The sequence below is a fragment of the Pteropus alecto genome, unplaced genomic scaffold (genome assembly GCF_000325575.1).
Source record: "Pteropus alecto unplaced genomic scaffold, ASM32557v1 scaffold131, whole genome shotgun sequence".
NCBI classification, from domain to species: domain Eukaryota; kingdom Metazoa; phylum Chordata; class Mammalia; order Chiroptera; family Pteropodidae; genus Pteropus; species Pteropus alecto.
Genome location: NW_006434709.1, coordinates 2,293,094 through 2,314,216, shown reverse-complemented (window position 1 = coordinate 2,314,216; position 21,123 = coordinate 2,293,094). Strand labels below are relative to the sequence as shown.

Below are 21,123 nucleotides of genomic sequence, written 5' to 3'. Positions count from 1 at the left end.
AGTCAGTCCTTTTCTAAAGCAGGTGCATTTAAATGTAGTTACATAAGACAAAATCTTCAGTACATCAGCAAGCAAGAAAATAGAAATGTTGATTGACATTTGTTCCTGTATAACATCTAAGTTGTAAAACTAATAAAAGTGATTTCTTTAGGGGTTATGTTGCATCAGGTGAATAGTGGATAATTTCAAATTTTATTTCCTATGGGGAATGTTTCTAATTTGCTTCTGATAATACTAGTCTTTATAATGTGCTTTTAACTTCTTTGGGGAAAAGATACCATACAATTGTAGAATACTTGTTGTCAGGTTTATTTTCTTCTTGTAAATAGCAATAAGGGTTTAATAAGATATTTCATCTTTTTTATAAGCTCTTTAGATCTTTATGCTATGTCATAATTTCATAAACTTACTATGCTCTTACAATCACACGCAATTTATAAAACTTGTGGGAAATTTGAGAAGAATGAGTTTGATAAATTGAAAACATAAAGTAATTGAAGATTACAACACATTTTGAAGCCACAGTTATTCCAGATATTCCACAGTGACAAGAAATAGGTGATTACTCTTGTTTATAAATGTCATGCTCCTATTTCTTTGCCTTCCCTTGCCTAATTACTAATAACACAGATCTTCCCCTGGTGGTACTTCCCAAGAACTGCAGGTCCTCAGAAGGCAATTTCATGCAAATATATCCGTAACAAATTGCCCTCCGGGCACAAGTCAGTAGTTGTGCAGTTATAAAATATCTGCTTGTAAACCACTGGAAGAAAATCTTTTAAGCCCTATTTAGGTAAAGAAAACTTCAATAAGTTTCTTACCAACCAACAATAATAGTGAGGATTCAAAATAACTAAGGTTTTGTTAATTATCGTCTATGTAATGCAGTGCTAAGCATATTATAAGCATTGTTTGTTGTAACATTCCAACGAAGCAGCCATCATTTTCCCCACTTTACAAGTGGAAAAGACTGAGGCTTAGAAAATGTGTCGGTTAGTATTTTAATTCCAAGCAATATACACTGACTCTAAGTAAATAATAATAATATAAAATGGGATAAGAGGGAAAGGAAAATTCTGGTGGCTCATTGACTTGAAGAGAGAGCCGAATGACTCTAGGAAGAACAGAAATCAAGGCAGGTCTGGGAATCTCAGTAGAGGGAGTGGTAGATTTTATTTCTAAGGCAGAGTTCCCCAAAGTCTGGTCTCCATGAAGAATGCTGATTCATGAACCCCTACTTCAGACTGGCGAGCTGACTTAGAACCTCCAAGAGTGATATCCAGAAAGTTTAACACGTTTCCCAAATGATTCTTATCTTCTCTGAGGTTAAAGATGACTCACTGCTTTCGGCCATCTCCATGATCTACTCAATTTAAAAATTACCAGGAGGGTAGGACTGATTGGTCCTGGATAGGTGAACTTCTCACTCCTTTGGTAGAGCTTATGGTGTATGTCAGGGGGCAAGGGTTTCCCTGGACTGACATCGCTGTGAGAATCACACTATTCAGGGGTGGGGTAGTACCCTAAAGGAGGTGATGTTAAGAAGATATCCAATCTAAGATGGCTCCAGAAAGAAGCAGTAAGACAGGGAAATATGTTCATGACATTCAAAAATATTTGGCAAAAAAGTGAAAAAAATGTAATTATGCTAAAGTCTATAAAAAGATGCAACCAGCTGTCGTCAAATGTGACTCAGTTTGAAGAGGTTGAATTGTCCTAGTTTCAATGAGCCAAAAGGAAGATAAATATACAGGTAATTGCCAAGGCCAAAATTACAAAAAGACACATTCAGCTTATTAAGGAAATGGTGAGAAAAGAAAGCAAATCTCTTCAGAAGTTATTTCCATTTTATGTGCGAGAAAACAGGGTCTCACGTAAGGAAAAGGATTTGTCTGATGTCCTCCTCCCCTTGGGCCTGTTCTACTTGCCATATGCCTCCTGGATTCTCACCCACATTGCTAATTAGTTTCCTCTTGAAATATGCTGAAGAATAGTGTGGACTAGTTAAAAGATGCTCATTCTCTCTATAAATTTTAGTTTCCTCTATGTTTTTATTATTTATAATTTTACTCTGTTATTTTTTGTAGTGTTTGATGAGTACAAAAGGATATCACAGAAGGATATTGAACAGAGTATTAAATCTGAAACATCTGGTAGCTTTGAAGATGCTCTGCTGGCCATAGGTAAGCTGTTAATGGGTAAAGAGTGGAGAAACAAATGTTTATAGACTTTCCTCCTTGTTATGAGTTTGTTGTTATAGGATGTAGATTTTTATTTTCAGGGATAAAAAAAAAATTGTTTAAATCACTCATGATATACAGAATTTTGTAATAAGAAATATTATATACAACCTGATTGTTATTATACCATGTGGCTTTATATATTTTATATCCTCTGTGCCTTTTTAATCACAGGATAAGGGAAAGATAATTCTGTACTAGCTGTTTCTTGCAAGTCCATGAATGGTTAGAACAAGTAACTGTTCATATGGTAGACAAGATAATCATTTTGAAACCATATGCTTCCCTTTGCTTTAATGGTCTTTATTAATCACTTCTCCAGGAATTTGATAATAAATTGAGGGTACTTCCCATCTGTGAAAATGTTTTCAAAAATAGCCTATGTTCATAAAACATTCTTTGGCTAAAATTTTTCTGAGAAAGCGATCAACAGATACTACTTCATACCTCGTAGAAACAGAGGGAACAACTGTCACTTTTTCTCATAGATTTTATCTGTAATCTTTTCATTTTTTTTATCTCTTGACAGTAAAGTGCATGAGGAACAAATCTGCATATTTTGCTGAAAGGCTTTATAAATCTATGAAGGTAAATGACCTCATTTTTGCATCTGAATGACTCTGACATGTCTTGCGTTCGCCTTCATATGTTTACTTATATCTCCCACACAGATTAGCAAAATCAGTCTGAGATATTCAGTTCAATTTATTAAATATTTCACTGAGTGCCTGCTAATAACAACACTAGATAATATTTATTGAGTACTTATGCATGATCATTGTTCCTAATGTTTTATACCTATAGGTCAATTTTATTTCCACAACAGCTATATGGGGCAGGTACCGTTCTCAACCCCCATTTTACAGATGAGAAAACTGATGCATAGAGAAGATAGGCAATTTGCCCAGGGTCCTCAATGAAGAAGTAATGGAGAAGGAATGCAACACTGGCACTTGGCTTCAGGGCCCAAGCTCCTAACCATGCATTGTACTCTGTGCATGCATCCTTGCTGGGAACTGTGGGAGGTTCAGGAAAGATCAAAATGTAGTTCTTGCTCTCAGAGAGCTTCTAACCTTGAGGGGAAGGCAGGTATGTGCAAAACACCAATAAGAACAAAATAGGATGTAAGACAGTAGTTGAGGATCCAGATATTGTAAGAACACAGAAGAAAGGGTATTTTTTATTTGTTTGTTTGTTTGTTTGTTTGTTTGTTTAGGGAGTGAGGATCAGAAAAGAATATATAAAGAAATTGTTATGTTTGAGCAAGGCCTTAAAGGAAGTTTTACATAGGAGGATTTTACATGGGAGGAAAGATGGTAAGGCTGGGGAGGGAAGGATGACACTGGGGAAAGGAATCATTGTGGGTAAGACCGGCAGGCTGGAGAACACAGGATATGTCTCTAGAATGACACAGAGTGGTCTCCTCTGGTCAGAACACCGAGTATTGAAAAGGTAAGTTGTTGGAAGCCTTGAACACCATGGCGAGGAATGATATTCCACAGGCCTCTAAGATTATGGTACAAAGGATGTCATCAGGAGAGTCATATGTAGTTTTACCTTGACAGACAAAAGAAGAGCACTCTCTGGAAACCAGCTAGTTTATATGTGGGCATCTTGTTTTCTTCTTTAGGGTTTGGGCACTGATGATGATACCCTTATCAGAGTGATGGTTTCCCGGGCGGAGATTGACATGATGGACATCCGGGCAAACTTCAAGAGGCTCTACGGGAAGTCTCTGTACTCCTTCATCAAGGTAGGTCACTGAAGCCTGGTCTTGGCCCAGGGGAACGCTCTGATGAAAGGACGGGGTTCTGACCTAGGTATTTAGATACTTCTTACCTGTCCTTGGCAGATATCCTTCCCTTTAAAGATGGTACTCTAATTCAGATAATTCCAGTCTCTCTCCTTTCACGCAGATATTTCAATCTCTGCCAGATTAGAAGCTGGAAGTGTTTGCCTTGTAAATATAGTAATTATTTCATGTTGACCCTAGACAAAGATTATAGTTTAATGAATACATTTAAGAGTACCATATTTTTGTCTACCTGCTTACAAGGAAAGAGAAGCAAACTGAATCAGTCATCTAGAACTCTATCCAGGGCCAGCTGAGGTATGCTTAAAATATGAGAAAGCATGTGAGTTATCCTGAGTTGCTGTTCTTTACCTGGTGCCAGACTTCAAGGTGTCCTAACTTGGCATAGGAGTGATGAGAAGTGATTGACATCCCTGAAAACCCATCCTTACTGGGATTTTGCTTCTTGAGGAAGACAGAAGGGTCTCATGAATATGAAGCCAAGACCCATTTCCCTAGAAGCAGGAGTTGCCTGCACAAAAAACTTCAAATCAAGATTTTATCTGTGAATTAAATACTATGAATCCCACCGAGAGCTTGGAGAGGTAGAACCTGTTAGGTGATTTGAGCTGCAGATTTTCATGAGTATTTTATTCAGGAACTTGTTTCTATTTCTGTACAGCCTATGAGGTAACTTTATTTTGCAGAGTTGAAATATAGCTAGCAGCAACCATTATATGTTTAGGAATTTCTTTAGAGAAAATAAAAGCCCATTAATCCTCAGAATGGGAGAAAATATTTGCAAATAATATCTAAGGGTTTACTATCTAGAATTTATAAAGAACAATTACAACGCACCAAAAAGACAAACGACCTAATTTAAAAACGAGAATGGATCTGAATAGACATTTCTCCAAGGAAGATACACACATGGCAAATAGGCACATGAAAAGATGCTCAGCATCATTAATCATTAGGAAATGCAAATCAAAACCACATTGAAATACCACTTCATACCTACTAGGATGACTACAGTTTTTTTTATGAACTTCTCACCCTAAAAAGGAAAATAATAAATGTCAGTGAGAATATAGAGAAACTAGAACCTCGGACATTGCTGGTGGGAATGTAAAATGGTGCTTCATCAAAAACTTAAAATAACCACATGGCCCAGCAATTCCACTCCCAGATATATACTCAAAATAAATGAAAACAGGAACTCAAACAGATACTTGTACACCGATGTAAACATTATTCACAGTAGCCAAAATGTGGGAACAACCTAAGTGTCCATCAACAGATGAATGGATAAACAAAAGAATGATGTTCCTGAAACATGGATGAACCTTGAAAACATGCTAAGTGAAAAACACTGTATGGTTTCACTTATATGAAATATTTAGAATAGGTAAATTTATGGAGACAGAAAGCAGCTAGAGATTACCAAGGGCTGGAGAAAGAGGGAAAATGGAAAGTTGCTGCTTTCTGGTGACAGAATTTCTGTTTGGGGTGATGAAAGGGTTTTGGAGATAGCAACGAAGGTTGCACAACATCATGAATGTAATTAGCACCACAGAATTATACACTTAAAAATAACTAAAATGGCAAATTTTGTTAAATATTTTACCACAATTTTTAAAAATCTATGAAAGAATCTGAAAAAATTATTTCATGAATTGTGAAAGTACACTAAATATTATATTTTCATTGTATTATTTGTTATTTACATTATTTTATTTACATTTGAATTAATAATATGGCATACTTTTACAGTGTACAATTTATTATATATTACTATTTTTATTAACCAACAGGGGATGACTTAAATAATTTATGGAAAATCCATACAGTGTAGTACTATACAGACACTAAAATGATAGGATACGAAAATATTGATTGGCCTGGGGAAACATCACTATAAATAAATTTATATTACATGTTTGTATTTATATAAATATGTAAATATATATGCACATACACAAACACTGGAAAAGATTAAAACTAAGGAATACATTGCCGGTTCTATAACAATTATCAAAAGAATAGAAATATAAAATATGTAAATAATATTAAAAAATGACAGAAATAAGATAAAAATGTAAGTTACAATAAAAATAAGTAAACTCTCAAATAAGGTAAAAATATAAAGTCCAACCACGCTGTTTATAAGAAACAACTAAAATACAGTGACATGTAAGAAGCTAAAAAAAAGGCTAGAGAAAAGAACATTTTACAAATACAAAAAAGAAAGTAGAGATTACACGATAAGTTAAAAAAAAAAAAAAAAGAATTTAAGGAGAAAAAGCATTAAATGGGAGAAAACAGATCACTTTATATCGATAAAGACAGCAATTCACAACAAAAATTAAATCCTCATGAAATTTTAGGTGTCAAATAGTATTGCATTTAAATTATATAGATAAGAAACTTGAGGCTCCAAAAGAAGACATTGATGGAAATCCTATGCTAGGGAGACTTTAACATACCCTTATCCTTTGGCACATCAGTGAGGCAAAGTATAAACAAGGATAATATTAAGATTTGAATAATAGATATATTAAACTTTGAACCTTGTAAACAGAGATTTCATCTTTTCTAGTGCCCAAGAAGCACTAACAAAAATTGATCTATTAATTAGGCCATGAAAATTTCTATGTAGAAATTATAGCATCTCTGGAAGGCTATTTTGTAACCCATATCAAAAGGCATTAGAAAATGCATGATCGTCAGTCCAGTAATTCCTCTTTTATGAAAATTTATCCTGAGTAAACCATCAAGAAAATGCACAAAAATTTAACTATAATATGCTTATTGCAGCAGTGTTTGTAATAATGCAAAGTTGGAAATAACATAAATATTCAACAATGGGGGGATGATCAAATGAATTATTTTACCTATGCACAGCAGAATACTCTGTAACCATTAAAGAATGATGTAGAAGAATATTTAATGAATTAAAATAGGGAAATATTCAGGCTATATTAAGTAAAAAAACAGAATACAGAAGAATATTACAGTCCCATCACATAGGTCTCTATATGCATATAAAAAAGTCTTAGAGGGATATACACAAACCAAAATATTAAGAATAGTAATCTCTAAATGGTGGAATTATGTATGATTTTTATGTTCTTTAATGTCTTTATTTTCTCCATTAAACAAGTATTAATTTTGTAATATAAATAAATGTTATTTTTTTAAAAACTAAGAAAAATCCAGACAAGCTTGAGAAAGTTAACCTAGATGACTATGAGCGGTATATTCCATTTTAAACTCCATTTATCTGACTAACTTTGCTTCCCTTGTCCCCAGGGTGACACATCTGGAGACTACAGGAAGGTCTTGCTCATCCTCTGTGGAGGAGATGATTAAAATAAAATCCACGAAAGATAAGAGAATAACCAAAACTTTGATTTTTTTTTTAAAACTTTTTTCTACATTGCTATTAGCAATATCTCAGAATGCTTATTTCCAAATTAAAACGCCAACAGATGCCTCCTAAGATATAGGCTGTATTATTATTCATCTATAATTACTCGTTATGATGCTTTAAAGCTGTACTTGCATTTCAAAGCTTATAAAACCTAAAAGGAGCTTTAAAATTAGAAATAATAATGTACTCCATGTTTTTAACAGATCACTTCATTTGTGTTTCACAGAAACTGAAATATATTAAATTATTTCATGTTTTCTTTTTGGTGAAAAACTACTGAAGTGGAAGACTGGAAGACTGTTCTAAAATCACTCTTCTTCCCTAATTCTATTTTTCGAGCGGCTAGTAATTTCTTGATTTGAAATTGTGAGCATCTAGTTAGTAAGAATATTTGTCCAATTTGCTATTTCACATAGTCATAGTTTGAAAGCATCCACAAATGTCCTTTGTTTAGGCTTTATCAATATTGTTAGTTGATCTTCACTAGGTTTGGTGTGAGATACTTCTATGTTAAGATCACTTACTCTCTCCAGATTCAAGTATACCAAAATCACCAATTTATCTGAACAAATTAAATTCTAACTGTGGCTATACAAGTCATATATGTCTGGTTACCAAACATAAATGCTGAACATTCCACAATATTATGGTTAATGTCTTAATCCAGCTTTAAGATGAATGGAAAAAAATTAAGTGTCAAACTAGGTATTCTGGTGATGTTATGATCCTCTAAATTTTACTTAAAGGAAATTTTTTTGTGATAAAAATAATTTTTTGTCATTGGATTTCGTTGATTTGTAGTAATTTATATTTGCACTGTGCCTTTCAACTCTGGAATTATTCCGAAGGTGTATTTGGATTTAGTTCAAAAGTTCAGTTTGTATACAACATGGAAAAATAATTTTAATAAAATGTGTCTTTAAAATGAGATATATTCTTTCTCTTTTTCATTTGTGAGTTTTTTCATTCTGGACACTGAAAGGAGGTATTTTTGAAGGACTTGTATTACTTAGTTTCTATTAGGAACATTAAGAAAAAATAACATAGTCTTATATGCACTGCTGCTGTAAAACTAATGTTCACATATACTAAATGATGTTACTACTTAATGATATAAAATGATATATTTAATTTATTCCCTGAAAATGAGTGATGCTCTCCATTCTACTAAGTAGAACATTTATATTAAATAAGAATATTTGTTCTTTGTTCATTCTATAATATCTATTGTATTTTTGTCAGTAAAATAATAAGGATTTTTTTTTTTCAGTTTGTTTCTACTTACCTCTTATACTCTTATAAGTGCTCGAACTATTGGTGAAAGCTATTTATGTGAATACTTAGTCATTTCAGTTAACTATAGGAAGTAGTACTGCTGGTTCAATACCTACCCAGAGAGTATGGAATTTTATTTTTAAATTACATATGACTTAGCCAAATTTTTTAAACAAATTGCATTTGTTGACTGGAAGCTTTCTAGAAGGCAGGATAAAGCCACCTTGGAGGAATGTTAGTTTGTTCTATTGAACAGGCGTGACATTGGAATATAATTATGAAGCAACTTTGTTTTTCCCTCCCATTGTCCATTTACATTTATTTATTGGGCCTAGTTCTTCTCCTTTTTTTTTAGATGAAAATTCACTCTTAGGTTATAAGTATCATACTGAGCAGTCCCTTAAGGTCATAAAAAAGTGTCATTTCTGTAATTAATTTGTCCAGTTAAAATTCTAAACTTGATTGATAGTTGAAGTTTCTACCCTCATTCAGCTCTGGCCTATTGCCAGCAGGAAGCTGGTGGACTTCCCTTCTTTCTCCACCTAGGCTTTCTTCCATAGCCTACCTCCACTCCCAACCTAGCCAGAGTTGTAGGAGAAGGGAGAGGAAAGGGGAGTTGGAAAGTATTTAGCCGACTGTTAGTGCTGTGGTAGTACATGATCAGCGCTATGAAATGTTGGCAGATACTTAAAGCTGATTCTGATGAGCATTCTCATGGGCTTTTTTATCAACCCCATCACCAGGGAACTACTCGTCTTCCGTTCCTTTGGCAAGGCAAATGCAGTGCTCTTTATTCAGTCCCTAGGAATTTGATGATACTTTCAGGTTCTCTGTGCTGAAGTCTGTCTTTCCACCCAGGCTTCTTGCACAGGCTCTAAGATGATCCCATGCTGGATATCATAGTGGCCCACACTTGTTTCATGGTAAACACTTGCACATCCTTTGTGCTAACATTCTGGATATGCAGGCTGATCTTCTTGCAGCCATCATTCTCTGCTCCTCTCCTAGTCCCTCCCCACAAGCTGCCTCAACTAGGCTCTCTGTTTTGCTTTCTCAGGGTGAGTCAGACACCAAGTCCACTGGGGCCCCCAAACTGCATATACTGCTGATGGCAGTATAAATTGGTGCGATCATTTCAGAGAGCAATTTTACAACAGTTAATAAAGTTCGAAGTTCTCAGCAAATTCATTTCTGGGGATCTAGTTGGTGAATCTCTTGCACATGATGTTCATTGCTGCTCTGTAAGAGCATTGAAGTAGAAACAACCTAATACCTCAGTAAGGGAAAGGATGAACAAAGTATGGGTCATACAACGAGTCATGAAAATTAACTAGAGATTTGTCAATTGGTAAGTTTCAAAAGTATAATTTTGAGGAGAAAATTGCAAAATGATAGGTATAGTATAATTCCATTTAATTATATGTATAAACGTGCAAAAGAAAATATATTGCTAATGGGTATACATATAAGAACATTCATGGGAATCATATATACCATTCCCAGGATAGTGGTCACTGTAGAGGAGGGAGAGAGATGGAGTTGGAGATGAAGCTTCTACCTATAGATATTGTTTTATTTAAAAGAATGAATCAAAGCAAGTATAATCCATCTAAATTTTTATTAAAATTTATCGGTTGTGGTAGGTCCATTTCATATTACTCTGAGTAATTCATTATAATTCATTTAAAATCTTGAATTAGGGATAGTTTCATTATAAAAATTTTATTTAAAAAGTAGGAGGGAGTCAGAAAGTGAAAGCTGCCTGTCCAGAGTTCATAGCAAGGGCTACATACTGTAGGCAGACACCTGTAATATTTGCTCAGATACTTGTAAATTTTGCTCGGGCCTCCAGAAGGCATTTTAAGCCCTGACAGTCCCAGTACAGACCCTATTCAGATGTTCCACTGCCACTGAGTGCGTAGGAAAGGAAAGGAGTGCAGGGAACCTTTACCATAACCCATCTAGGAAAGCGGAGAGTTGATGTTTAAGAAACCCAAGACCCTAGCAAAACTCCACATTCTAGGTCTTCCCCCTAGGAAAGCCTTGCCCCATCTCCGCAGAGCGTAACCCCACCCAGCACGTGGTAACTCCAAGGAAGAACTCAAATAGCACTCTTCTGGGCCCCTAACCTAGCACAAGACCCGGTAGACAACTAGAGTTCAAAGAACCTTTGCAGGAAGAATGAATGAGCTGCAATTCCCGGTCTAGTGAAAATAGAAGGGTGTGTCAAGTAACGTTAAAAGCTACGTGGGCCTCAAATATAGGCTAGCACGAGACCCAGGTAACCTGCAAGGCAGAAAGCAACAGCCGGACGGGCGCGAAGCCCCCCATGCCCTTGTCCCGTTCCGCGCAGGCTCCACCCGTCACGCACACCCCTTTCCCCGCCTTTTCCGGAGGCTCGTCGCGCGCATGCGCCTTTCAGTCCGCGCTTTGTTGCGAAAGCAAGGGGCCAAGGTCCTGCGGTCCTGACGCGCCGCGCGGATAGACGCGGCGGGCGGGGCAGAGGATGGAGGCGGTAGCGTCCGCTGCAACGGTTGGGGCTGCGCGTGAGAAGGTGGCCGTGTAGGCACCCGGGCTGGGTGGAGGCCGGCGTCGGCGGCCGGACCATGGCGGGAGACCGTGTCTGCTGGGCTCCCTGAGGCGGACTTACCGAGGTACCCTCCCTGAAATCCCGGGGAGCCGTGGCCCATGGGCTCGCTGAGCAGCCGAGTGCTTCGCCACCCGGGGCGAACCCAAGCCCAGCAGGAGCCGGGGTCTGGGGCCGGGGGCTCGTCCCGGAGGCCGGAGACTGGCGGCGATGCGGCCGGCCACGGCTTCTGTTACTGCCCGGGCACTCGCAAGCGCAAGCGGAGCAGCGGGGCCCTCTGCTACTGTCACCCGGACTCCGAGACAGACGAGGATGAGGAGGAAGGGGACGAGCAGCAGCGGCTCCTCAACACCCCTCGTAGGTACGTTGGGAGACGCTCCGGAGCCTGCTGGGCGGCCCACGCAGCCCGGCCAGGGGACGAACCAGGTGCCCGGTGTGCATGGTGGGCGGCGGCGGGGGGAATCGGCGCTTTCCCAGCTTGCGAGGAGCGGACATGTCCTTGACAAGGTAAACGTGGGAGCCGACTTGTTGCAGGGAGGTTGGGGAGTACTTTGGGAGACGCCTGGTGTTCTGGATTATAAACCACAGACGCTTCCGGAGTGATGTTATAGACCAAGACGAGACTGAGAAACGCCAAGCTGAAGCTTGCGCCTCATTAAACCTCAGACTCGACCAGCACGCTGGCCTTCCGTAATACACCTTTGTCCTCTCTGAGTGGGGACAGTAGAATAAGTTGTTTTGCATCGATTGCCTTAAATAGTACAGACACGTAAATTTAGTCTCTGAGATAGACACCCCTATTATCGTCCATTCAGTGCAGGGGAAATGATTACACACAGTTCTCTTCAACGGTAAAAGTTAAATTTATCAATAGTATACTCTGTTCCTTACTGAGAATAGCCATTCAAAAGTCTCTAGCATTTGAACGTTGACCGTGGATGTATGTAAGGCCGTGCTGCAGCTTGCTTAACCTTTTTTCGAAGAGTTGAAAACGAGGGTATTTACCTGTGAACAAGATGTAGTTTATAAGTAGAATATGTTTTCACATAAACAGTCTGGTTGCTTTGTTTTTAAAAGTCATCAGTGGAGTCATATAGATGTAATTTTTTGATAAAATTAAAAATTATTCAAAAATTTTTTTCTACATAAGCATTTATATTGTAAAATAAATGGTAGATAACATGTTAATAGATTTACAAAATTTTTCATACAGTGTTACGTAATATCTGTATTTATTTACAGAAATGAATCCTGTCAATTGTTCAGTTACCATTTTGGAGAGTTAGTGTAGTATACTTTTAACAGCTCAGATTCTGAGTTCTAGTCTGTATTCTGCACATAATAGCCTTATTTCCTTATAAGTAAAATGGGGATACTAATACTAGGGTTTGACAGATATAAGAATGCACACAATACACGGTGCCTGGTACAGAAGCACTCAGTCAATACTATGTCTCCTTGTTGAATTGGCTGCCTTTATCATTACAAAATGCCTCTCTTTATCTTTGGGAATCTAGCCACCACAATTATCTTTTGATAAGTGTTTAAAAGGTACATCTTTTTCCATCCTTTCCCTTTTTGCCTGTGTCTGTATATTTAAAGTAGGTATCTTGAAGACAGCATATAATTTGAGTCTTGTTTTTCAAAAATCCACTAGGATAATCTCTGCAGTTTACTTAGTATTTATGCCACTTATATTTAATATGTCATTATTGAAATATGTATGTTAGGGTCTATTTGAAAGAGATTCGAACACAGTAATTTCAAGAGAGATTAGTTAATATAAGCATTATTAGCAGTTAACCGGAATTTAAGATAAACCACTAAGATAAAGAGATCTCTAGAAAATACAGTAGTAGAGAATAGGGAGAGTCACTCCTCAAGGGCTGAAACAGAATGTTGAAGGAAGGAACAAATTTGGAATAGGGCCGCCTTTTCCAACCTGAGATTCAGATATTGGAAGAGGAGTGGCTGTAGCCCGCAAGATGGAGAAGTTTGCTGAAGTGTTGGTAGGCTAAGGCTGGCAAGCAAGAAACTGCCCACTAGGATGCCGACAAAACTTGCTTGGAGGCCATCTGGCTTACAAAACTGAAAATATTCACTTTCTACACCTTTACAGAAAAAGTTGGCCAACCCCTGGACTACATGAGTGGACTGGAATGGAAAGTCTTCAAAGCAAACCTTTATTAGAAAATGCACATCAGAATTCAGTATGTGTTGTATCAGTGGAAGATGTCTAGTTTATTTAGCCCAGCATGGACGAAGGGTTTAAGAAAATATTAAGACCTAGAAATTTGGCACTTGTGTGCTTCCTCAGGTTGTCTGGTGTGCTATCCCACTTCAACCAACTATTCCATGCTTTAGCGTCCAGGCCCACCTTCCACCTCATACCTTTTGTCAACTGCATGTTTTACTTCACATTAACAAGACTTAAAACTCAACTGTTCTGCAACCAGATCTTGAGTGTGTTGTCCCTAGATTGTCACTAAAAATTGAAATCTAGCAAATAGTATTTGTTGTTATAACTATGTAAATATTGTTTACTGAAGAATCGAGTAGTGTGCTAAGACAATAAATCATACTTTGTGGGCCCAATGTCACAACCTTGTTTTTCTCTTGGAGAAATTTTCTAATCTCATAGTTAAATGGAATCTTTTTCTTACATTCCGTCAAGTGCATCGTCAGGCCCTGCTTTCATTTGTATCTTATCATGATATGCCTTTTTTATTGCTTGTTTGTTTTCCTAAAGTTTCTAACTGCCTCTTCCCCTACCCCTCTTGTTGACAAGATAATATTCCTTCATCATATCTTCAGATTCTTCTCTTTCCAGACACACCTATGGGCTCCTTCTCCACTAAACTCAAGGCTTCCCTCCTGGGTCCCTGTATCCTCCTTTCCCAATCTGGATCCCTTGCTCTCTAGGTCTGTACTTATCCTGGGACTTTCACCCCATCTCTAGGATTGAATCCACTGGTTTCAGTAGTCTTTGATCTTTTTCTTTCTCTCTTATTTTAGGGAACTACATCCTCAAGTATTTTCTTAAGAAAGGGTACAAAAGGAGGTAATTTGTGCTTGTCTAAATGTAAATTTAGTCTCTCACTTTATCCTTTGGCTGGATATGGACATCAAGTCCAAAATAACTTAATATCTTTGATGATGTTATATTACTTCATTGTCTTCTAGCCCACAGTGTTGATGAGAAATACAATGCTAGCCTGATTCTCTTTTCTTTTTAGGTGACCATTTTTTTCCTCTATGGACTTTTTGGAATTTTTCTCTTTGGAATTTAGGATTTAAGTAGAATGTGTTAAGTGTGAGTTTTTTAACGGCCTCGATACTTGCTGTATCCTCACAATCTAGAACTACATTATTGGAAAAAACTTTCTTCCATTAATTTCTTCCATAATTTCCTTTCTCCTGTTATCTTTGTTTTCTCTTTCTTGGACCCTACCTAACTGGATTTTGGATTTCTTGGATTGTACTTCTTTTTCATTTTTTTTCCTTTCTAGGTCTTTATGCTTTATGTTTGAAAAATTTTCTGAGCTTTGTAGTTAATTCAGGTTCTCTTTTGGCTTTTTAATTTCAGCAACCATGTTTTTAATGTCTAAGAGCTCTTTTTTTCCTCGTTCTGAGTAATTATTTATTATAGCATCCTGATATTTTATAAATGTAATGTTCTCAGATCTCTAGATGTTTTAGAGTGTTTTGTTTTGTTTTTAAGTTCTCTTTTCCCTGAATTATGTTTCCTCTGGAGCCAATTTCTCTCTTAATTGTCTTTAATACTCTTAATTTTCCTCAGGTTGGTTGGTCCTTGGTTATCCATTTATATTTAAGAATGAGTAATGGGCGCGCACGCACGTGTGTGTGTGTGTGTGTGTGTGTGTGTGTGTGTGTGTGTATGTGTTTTAATTGAGTAAATAGATATATTTCTGTAAAGCCTCCCCTTTGAGTAGGAAGATTGACTACTAAATTGGATATGGGTGGGGCATGCTTTGTTTTAGAGCCGAGATTCCCAAACTATCTTTGTCTATAGCACTCTTAGCTTCTCAGTAATTTTTTTTCATGGCACCTCTGGTCCTAAGGAAATAACCTCATCGATCCAAACAACTTAATAATAAAAGATTGTATAGTATCTGAAAAATGTTGCTGTTTCTTTCAAATTTAAAATATTCCACATGCCTATCCGAGTTTGCTGTGGTGTTCCAGGTGCTTTGACACAGTTTGGGAACCACAATTTAGGGTGAATAGTTTGGGAGCTACCAGGCTACAGATTTCTCATATGCCAAAATGAGGATTGCTTTGTCTGCACACCAACACCTACTAAAGCCTTAGATCTTCCTGATAGATTTGTTCTTTCTTTCCAGAAGAGCCTTGGAATCTTCATGCCTGAGTTACCTGTACTCTGTTTCATAAAGAGTGGAGAAGGCCATTAGGGGAACAAATTTTCCCATTATCTGCCTCATTTCCTACTTTTGCCTTTTGTTTCCCCAGAGACCTCATCCTCCCAAAACACACACACACACACGGGTTTGAAGGGCAGATGGGCTTTAGCCTCCATCCTAGACCTTCATGATATATTTTAGACCATGACTCTCAGTGCTTTTTCCATTCCAGTTTATTTTCTAATTTCCAGATCTATAGAATTCTCTCATCAGGTGATAAGCCCACCTTTACCTTTTTGCTGTTGTGGGCTTATTCTTTTCTGTACTTTAAATCTTTTAATATAAGTCAGAGAAAGTGCTATCAGGAAGTGGAAACTACATTGTCTCATTTATTTCTCACAGTAAACCAATGAAGTGGATACTACTGATATTCTTTTTACATCTTTACAACTGAGCTGTGGTGAAGCTGAGACTCAAACCCAACAAAGCATGTGCTATTTTTACTGTCAGGAAGAGATGTTAAATACACTGGTTCAAGACACCATCTGAATTACTTCATTTTTTTTTAAAGATTAAAATGTTTTAACTACTAAAAAAAGCTGTAAGGACTGGCCAGGAATAAAAGATACTTATCAGCCTCTACCAAGGGCTTTTCTTATTTACTGGACCATCTTGAGCTATGATTATCAAACTTTTTTTTTAAAAAATGATTCATTTAAATTAAATCTTATACAGAAATCCAAGATATTTGCAGATATAATATGCGAACGCTGCTCTGGTTGAAGTTAGGTGGGATGCCTAGCGGTCACTCCTCAGCTGTCTCTGGTGGCCACTAAGGCACTTTTCCACTGAGTATAGTTTTGAAAACCTTTGATCTAAGACTGCAAACCAGTTGTTCAGTGGGGGTGGGGGACATTTTAACTAATTTTTAAACTACTTTTGTACCAAAATAATATTAAATGTCAATTATTTTTTAAATTACTTGGATGGGTGAAATTTTTACTTGCGATCTCCATTTTGTAGTTGCATAGTGGTTATTATTGCAGTTGTATTGAGATCCTCCATAGTGCTGATTTCTAAATAATGAAATAAGTAAAAAGTACTCTTATCCTAATTTATCGAATGAGTAATTTACATAGTTCAAAAATCGAAAATTGTAAAAAGATTGCGTACAGCAGAAGATCTCTCTCTCATACTGCCCCCATCTCATACTGTTACCCCTCTTGGGAATAGAGTACCCCAGAGATAACCACTATTATTAGTTTCTTATGTACTCTTCCATTGTTGAGCAAATTTAAGTATATAATATCCCTCTGTCCTTTTACACAAGTTGGCTCTATTTAATAGAAATTGAACAAAAGGAATATTTTGAATTATATGCAAAATGAGTAAAACATTCAGTTTTACACATATGTAAACAGTTACATTTCTTTTAACAGGAAGAAATTGAAGAGTACATCCAAATATATCTATCAAACATTATTTTTGAATGGTGAAAATAGTGACATTAAGATTTGTGCTTTAGGAGAAGAGTGGAGCTTACACAAAATATATTTATGTCAAGTAAGTATTTCATTTTTCAATTTGAGTAACTAAGGTAGCCATTAAAGAAAAACTCAAACTCTTTTTTTAAATTAAATTTATTGAGATGACATTGGTTAATAATATTACATAAGTTTCAAGTGTACAGTAATATAATACATCATCTGTGTGTTGCATTGTGAGCTCATCGCCCAAAGTTTAATGTCCTTCCATCACTATATAGTTGACCCCACTTTATTGTCTTCTACCTCCTCTCACCTTCCTTCCCCTCTGGTAACCACCATACTGTTGTCTGTGTCAATGAGTTAAAAAAAAAACTCAAACTGTTTAAGTCATGTTCTTATTGCGCTTCACAGTAATCTTTTGCATGGACAGTGGTTGAGTCCTATCATCTGATAAAAAGTCTTGTTTTATTAGAAATATGGCAAACATTATTAGTGAAAACTTAGTTTGGTCTAGAAAATAGACTTTGAATTTTCATGGTCATACTAGCCTAACAATACCTTTTTGTCATTACTCATTAAGGTGCTTATTTTGGTACCTTCTGTTGACAAAAGAAATCAAAGTTACAGAAAAAAAAATTTAATATTAAAGTTAAGATTGCTGAATTTGTTTATTTCGTATATGATTTTTTAAATTGGGTAAATTCATCTGAAATGTTGCTTTGTAGTTAAAGTTGAATGTGAATGGAAAGTTCTTGACACTTAACTCTTCCTTTCCTGGAAAATGCAGTTATATTAGAGACAACACCAAAAAAGTGTATAGACTAAGTCATTTAACTGATACGTCTATTTGATTTCTGTACTGAAAATATTACTATCTGCCACCCCATTTTAAAGATTCAAAATTTCCAAAATAAGAGAAAATGTTGCTCATATGGTTCAGATACTTAATTCGTGGGGGTTTTTTGTTTTGTTTTTTCATCAAATCTGTCTATTCTTTCTTCAAATCATTGTTCTAGACAGTGAGAATAGAACTGTGAACAATTCAGTTCTTATCCTGTGGCGCTTATATTTTCCCTCTTTTTTTCATTATTTGACAATAATTACTGGTAAAACAGTATAGTTTAAGATTTTTCAGTTGAAACATTTGAATGGAATTTTTCTCTAACATATTAGTCATACTGGGTTTTTTATTAATTTTTGGAACAGTTTTACTTTGCCTTAAAGAATATAGCTTAGAATATCAGAATATTAGTCTCAATTTGAGGATACGTGCTATAACTTTCTTTTTTAATCTCTCAAAGCAGTTTTGTGAGTTTAAGGATGAGCATGCCCCTATTAAGGCTATCCCTCTCAAGAGAAACTAGATTAATTATAGTGCAAGCCTTATGCTAAAATATAAGCCCCCTGAGGACAAAAGCAATGTGTTTTGTTTACACTGTATTCACAGTGCCTTATATATACTAAGTACTCAGTAAAATTTTTTAAATAAATTGATTAATATTTGATCGATTCCAAAATAATTCTTAATTATGAGAGGTGCTATCTAGAAAGTAACTAAAGACTTCATCCATTCTGGTACCTTTCCAAGAATTCAGGTTCATTCTAGAATTTTCTGATTAGATAAAACTAAACTTTGATTTTCCCTAATTTCTTGGGGATCGTCCTGTTAGTGTTGACTCTGGTCTGGTCTGGACCCTTTACAGCCACTGAGGTACAGGAAGGATTTAACAGTTTGATGGCTTTTAGTCTGTTCTCTTCCTCAGTACATTTTTATGTATTCACCTTGTGTGTTGTCATATGTTTATGAGAGATACTTAAATATATAATATAATTTCTAAGTTTGAACTTAGAATGTCATTGAGAAGGAACACATATACATGTAATATACTCAGAAATTGTTTTAACTGAGTAAAAAGCTACTGAGGTTTAAATAGAATATAGAAATTCAGGTTTTTATAGTGATATGAGAATTTGGTTTAGTTTTCATTAAATTAGTATTAAGCTGAAAATATTTTATATACCTAATGGTGTCCTTATCTCAGTTTCTTTTCTCCTATAGACATATTTGGCAATTCTTTTTTTCCTTAAATAATAGAATGGATTAGTTTTGATAGAATAGTTGGCTTAAATTTAGAAATAGGGAAATAATTTGGAAGACACAGAAAGTACTGGATAATTGTTGATTTTTTCTTTTTTAAGTCTGGCTACTTTTCTAGTATGTTCAGTGGTTCTTGGAAAGAATCCAGCATGAATATTATTGAACTGGAGATTCCTGACCAGAATATTGATGTAGAAGGTAACCACCACCATAATTATCGCTACTATGCAGAATCATAAAAACATAATCTTTTGTTCTTTTGGTAAAAAATAAACATTTTCTTCTAACCTTGTAAATTAGAAAAAGTTTCATTTAACCCCAAAGCGACAACATTACATTGATTTACTCCATAGCTTATCAGTTCTGTTCTACTTATCCCTCATCATTTTAGTCATGTGGGTCATATCAATCTGTTTACTTATGTTTGTAAATATACCCACCTGGGATATGGAGGATGTAGGGTGCAGAAAGGAAAAGTATAACCATTTTAATTACATAGAAAAGCTGATAAATAATATTAATTGATCATTCCCTATGTATGTAGACCTTTTCTGGGAACAATAGGATACAAATCATATAATCAGTGTTACTTAATATAAGGGTTTTTAGTTGAGAAAGCTGAGGCCCAGAGAATTTAAGAGGCTTATTTTAGTTCTCAGAGCAATTGAGTGAGCCTGGATTAGACTGTAGTTTTCCTAATTGCTATTCCAGTGCTCCTTCTGCTACCTCGTTGATAGCTCAAAGAGAAGTACCCAGTACTTACCACATAGGCAAAGAGACAAGTTAAGAATATTAACAAAACAAACCATGTGAGACATAGATGAGACCAGCGGTGGAGTAAAGGATGAACAGGCTTAGAGAGCTGTGGTGGCTGGGTGAGAGTGTGGCATGGACAGAACGATGACCTATTCCATACTCCCCAGTGGTAAAGCACTGAAAACACCAAGGTTACGATTATCACTGTGTCTCTGTACTTAATGATTGGTCTACTCAGGGGTATCTTTATAAAAGTTTTTCCAAGGGTGCCCGAATTCTGACCACTAATGTCAAGATTAGCTGTAGAAGAATCCAGTTCAATTTGGTAAAAGAAATGGAAATTTATAACATTATTATTAAATTAGCACCACCGGTCAGTAACTATTATTAACATTTTAATTAGTGATACTTCTCTTATCCTTTTAAGTACATACTATATTTAGACATATGTCTTAGTGGGTAAAGACAGTTATATTTATAGTACTCTTATAGATATATTATTTCATTCTACATGTGTCCTTTTGCTTTCAGCACTGCAGGTTGCATTTGGATCACTGTATCGAGATGATGTCTTAATAAAGCCCAGTCGAGTTATTGCCATTTTGGCAGCAGCTTGTATGCTACAGTTGGTAAGTATGCGCATCAAAGAAAGGATCACAGCTGTATCTTTGTTTCAAAGTACCTATTCCAAAAACAAAAATTAAACTTAGCTTTTAACAATTTTTAAAATAAAACTGAGATGTATAAATATGCCATTTGTCATTTAAAATGCTTAACCAAAAGCCATTTGTCATTTAAAATGCTTAACCAAAAGCAAATTATTATGACTGAAGGGGTCGTGATGTCTATGTAAGATGAAAGCAAACTATTTCTGCGTAGGTGTCTTAGAATAACTATAATGTGGAAAGAATTTACTTGTCTAAGTCCATTTACAGATTTTTATTCATTAATGATTTATCTTGACTGTTACGAAGTTAGGTGGCTTATAATTACTAATTCATTTAGGTCATGGATTTGAAAAACATTGAGTGCCTACTATGTAAACTTTTTCTTAATTATGAAATAATTATGTG

The 21,123-nt window shown here is 36.0% G+C and overlaps 2 protein-coding genes across 4 annotated transcripts in view; both read left to right on the top strand.

Annotated features, from left to right (window-relative positions):
• Positions 1-8,395, top strand: part of ANXA4 (annexin A4) — a 54,127-nt gene extending 45,732 nt beyond the window's left edge. For all 3 annotated transcript variants that reach the window (XM_025045144.1, XM_015587634.2, XM_006909520.3), the window contains 4 exons: positions 2,088-2,183; positions 2,770-2,828; positions 3,871-3,993; positions 7,345-8,395. In XM_025045144.1, coding sequence (XP_024900912.1) covers positions 2,088-2,183; positions 2,770-2,828; positions 3,871-3,993; positions 7,345-7,404 — 338 coding nt within the window. In that variant the 3' untranslated portion in view covers positions 7,405-8,395. The remainder of the gene's footprint in view (positions 1-2,087; positions 2,184-2,769; positions 2,829-3,870; positions 3,994-7,344) is intronic.
• A 2,772-nt stretch (positions 8,396-11,167) lies between these two features.
• GMCL1 (germ cell-less, spermatogenesis associated 1) overlaps positions 11,168-21,123 on the top strand; it is a 41,769-nt gene continuing 31,813 nt past the window's right edge. Inside the window, exons 1-4 of the mRNA XM_006909519.3 lie at positions 11,168-11,688; positions 17,149-17,272; positions 19,396-19,492; positions 20,582-20,679. Coding sequence (XP_006909581.1) covers positions 11,429-11,688; positions 17,149-17,272; positions 19,396-19,492; positions 20,582-20,679 — 579 coding nt within the window. The 5' untranslated portion in view covers positions 11,168-11,428. The remainder of the gene's footprint in view (positions 11,689-17,148; positions 17,273-19,395; positions 19,493-20,581; positions 20,680-21,123) is intronic.